This window comes from Stegostoma tigrinum, chromosome 14, assembly GCF_030684315.1.
Source record: "Stegostoma tigrinum isolate sSteTig4 chromosome 14, sSteTig4.hap1, whole genome shotgun sequence".
NCBI classification, from domain to species: Eukaryota; Metazoa; Chordata; class Chondrichthyes; order Orectolobiformes; family Stegostomatidae; genus Stegostoma; species Stegostoma tigrinum.
In genome coordinates this window covers 7,676,779-7,678,985 of record NC_081367.1, presented here as the reverse complement: position 1 = coordinate 7,678,985, position 2,207 = coordinate 7,676,779, and the positions used below count along the sequence as shown (strand labels likewise).

The following is a 2,207-nucleotide window of genomic DNA, read 5'->3' as shown; positions in this document are numbered from 1 at the left end:
AATCTCGCTGACTCTCCTCAGCTATTTCTGGGGAGTTTACAGCGAAATACTTATTGTCAGTTCGCAACGCACGCCGTTTCCGATAAATATTCGGCGTATAGATTTTTTTTCGAGTGTAGACATCTTGTCTTTATTTAAAACATGACCTTTGTTCAACAATTGAACAGAGTACGAGGTAAAATCCTGGATACAACTTGTTTGCGAGACATTTTTTTCCCTTTGAAACACGTTTAAAGTGGCATTTCTGAACAGAATGACTAGGAGTGGCAGTTTCAGGTGTCCAATTCGGTCGGAAATTAAAAAAAAACCCGGGTGAGTGGGGAGTTGGGGTTATCTCTTTTCCCGGGGAATGAAAACAAAAGTGAGCGCTACCTTTGATAAGGCAAGTCTGTCCTCTCCTCCAGTGAGATGGTTATGGTCAAAAAGGGAATTCAATTCAAGTCGAAATCGGCAGATGGTTTACTTATTACTGGTTAGTAACTGACAACGTTTTAACACAAGTTTCGTTTCGAATATGCAAAAGGAAATATGAATACGTTGAAAGAATTCAGTTCCTAAACAAAAAAAGAAACACACGTGGTATTATAGTCCATTATACAAGATAATAAATAAACCGACGCTGCTACTTTTTTCACAAAAAAAGTGGCAGCTATTTCGAACAGAAACATCTACAATTTTACACAGTCGCTCATCCGCCGTAAGCAGCACGATTACCTAGGCAGGATTCAGTATCCGTCGCAAAGTTGCCTTACTTTAGAGTCCGCAGTCAGACTATAAGAGGGAAAAATAAGTTTCGATTCTTGGGAACCTTCGCTTTACATGCAATGTCAGATATCACATCAAAGGCAGTTTTGTTCTTTTTTTTAAAGATCGGAGTTTTGTTTTCTCTCCGCTTTAAGTCGAGCACATTGCAAATACTCCAGGAGCCAGGAGAAATCCTGTCCTGTTTTGCTTTTGAAACATTCAGTCCCAGATCTGAGCAATTTACTGTCCCGCGGACTCCCCTTCCAAACCTCGGTGTTTCGAATGCCAGTGTCTCTTTGTACTTTCTCTCTCTCATTGTTTTGTGTTTGTGTCGTACATGCAATGCAGAATTCCAGTTCGCAAGAGAAGGGTTTCGGTGTGTGTATTGTTTTTTTTTTCTTCTGTTGTGTTTATGTGTCTCTATCTAATCTCTTGCTGTTGTCGAAGCTGCAAGTTTATATGGCAGCTGCGTGCGCCGAGGCATAAGGGTCAATACCACCTTTGGTCATTCCTGGGAAGAGTATGTAAGCCACGGGAGGTTGTAAAGTGGAGGTGGACCAGGCGGTACAGTTACAGGGGACCACGTAGCCAGGGTTGGTGGGCGAGGGATGGGTGTGCGTGTGCTGGCTGGGACAACTCAAACTACCGAACGCTCCGCTTTGGTAACCCAGGCTGGAAGCGTAGGGCAAGGTGGTAGCTAGGCTGTGAGGGACCTCTGTCATCTTCTGGATGGCGCTGGAGCCGAACTGGCTGGGGTCGAGCAACGAGTAAGGCGCCGAGGTGGGCGGCAGAAACGTTCTGGCTTTCTCCGAGGCGCCCAGGAGCGAGTCGGCAGCGGACATGGAGAGCCCCGCGGCTTTCAAGTGATCGCCGTCGCCCAGGTAAGGCAGGGGGAAGACGTACCTGTCCTTTTTCAGCAGGTTCTTAGGCTTGCGCCGGGGTCGGTACTTGTAGTCTGGGTGCTCTTTCATGTGCTGAGCTCTGAGCCTCTTGGCCTCGTCAATGTACGGTCTCTTCTCAGCCTCGGAGAGCAGCTTCCACTCGGCCCCAAGCCTCTTACTGATCTCCGAGTTGTGCATTTTCGGATTGTCCTGAGCCATCTTCCTCCTCTGGCCCCGGGACCAAACCATGAAGGCGTTCATCGGTCTCTTGATGTGGTCGGCTGGTTTAGACATGCTGGCGTTAGGGGATGGGGATGGGGGTAGGGGAGGGGGGTAGGGGAATTGGGGTAGGGAGGGGAGGGGGAAAGGAGGTGGGGGGGAGACGATGTTTGGTAGGCGAGCAGTCCCGAATTCAAAGCGACAAAAAAAGCTCACCTGTCGCTGAAAAGAAGCGAGCCCCAGACTATGTATCTGTATATATAATCAAAAAAAGTCTTCAATAAATCATTGCAGTAGCCCCCGTGATGGACTGAAAGCGTCTTCTTCCTTGTTTCGCTGGTTCTTTTAAAAAGCCACCTTGCT

At 47.6% G+C, this 2,207-nt stretch overlaps 1 protein-coding gene across 1 annotated transcript; it reads right to left on the bottom strand.

Annotated features, from left to right (window-relative positions):
• Nucleotides 1–435: 435 nt before the first annotated feature.
• On the bottom strand, nucleotides 436–1,944 carry sox14 (SRY-box transcription factor 14). The gene has a single exon (XM_048541575.1). It carries the CDS (start codon nucleotides 1,917–1,919, stop codon nucleotides 1,200–1,202), a length of 720 nt encoding a protein of 239 aa, XP_048397532.1. The 5' UTR covers nucleotides 1,920–1,944; the 3' UTR covers nucleotides 436–1,199.
• Between the last annotated feature and the right edge of the window lie 263 nt (nucleotides 1,945–2,207).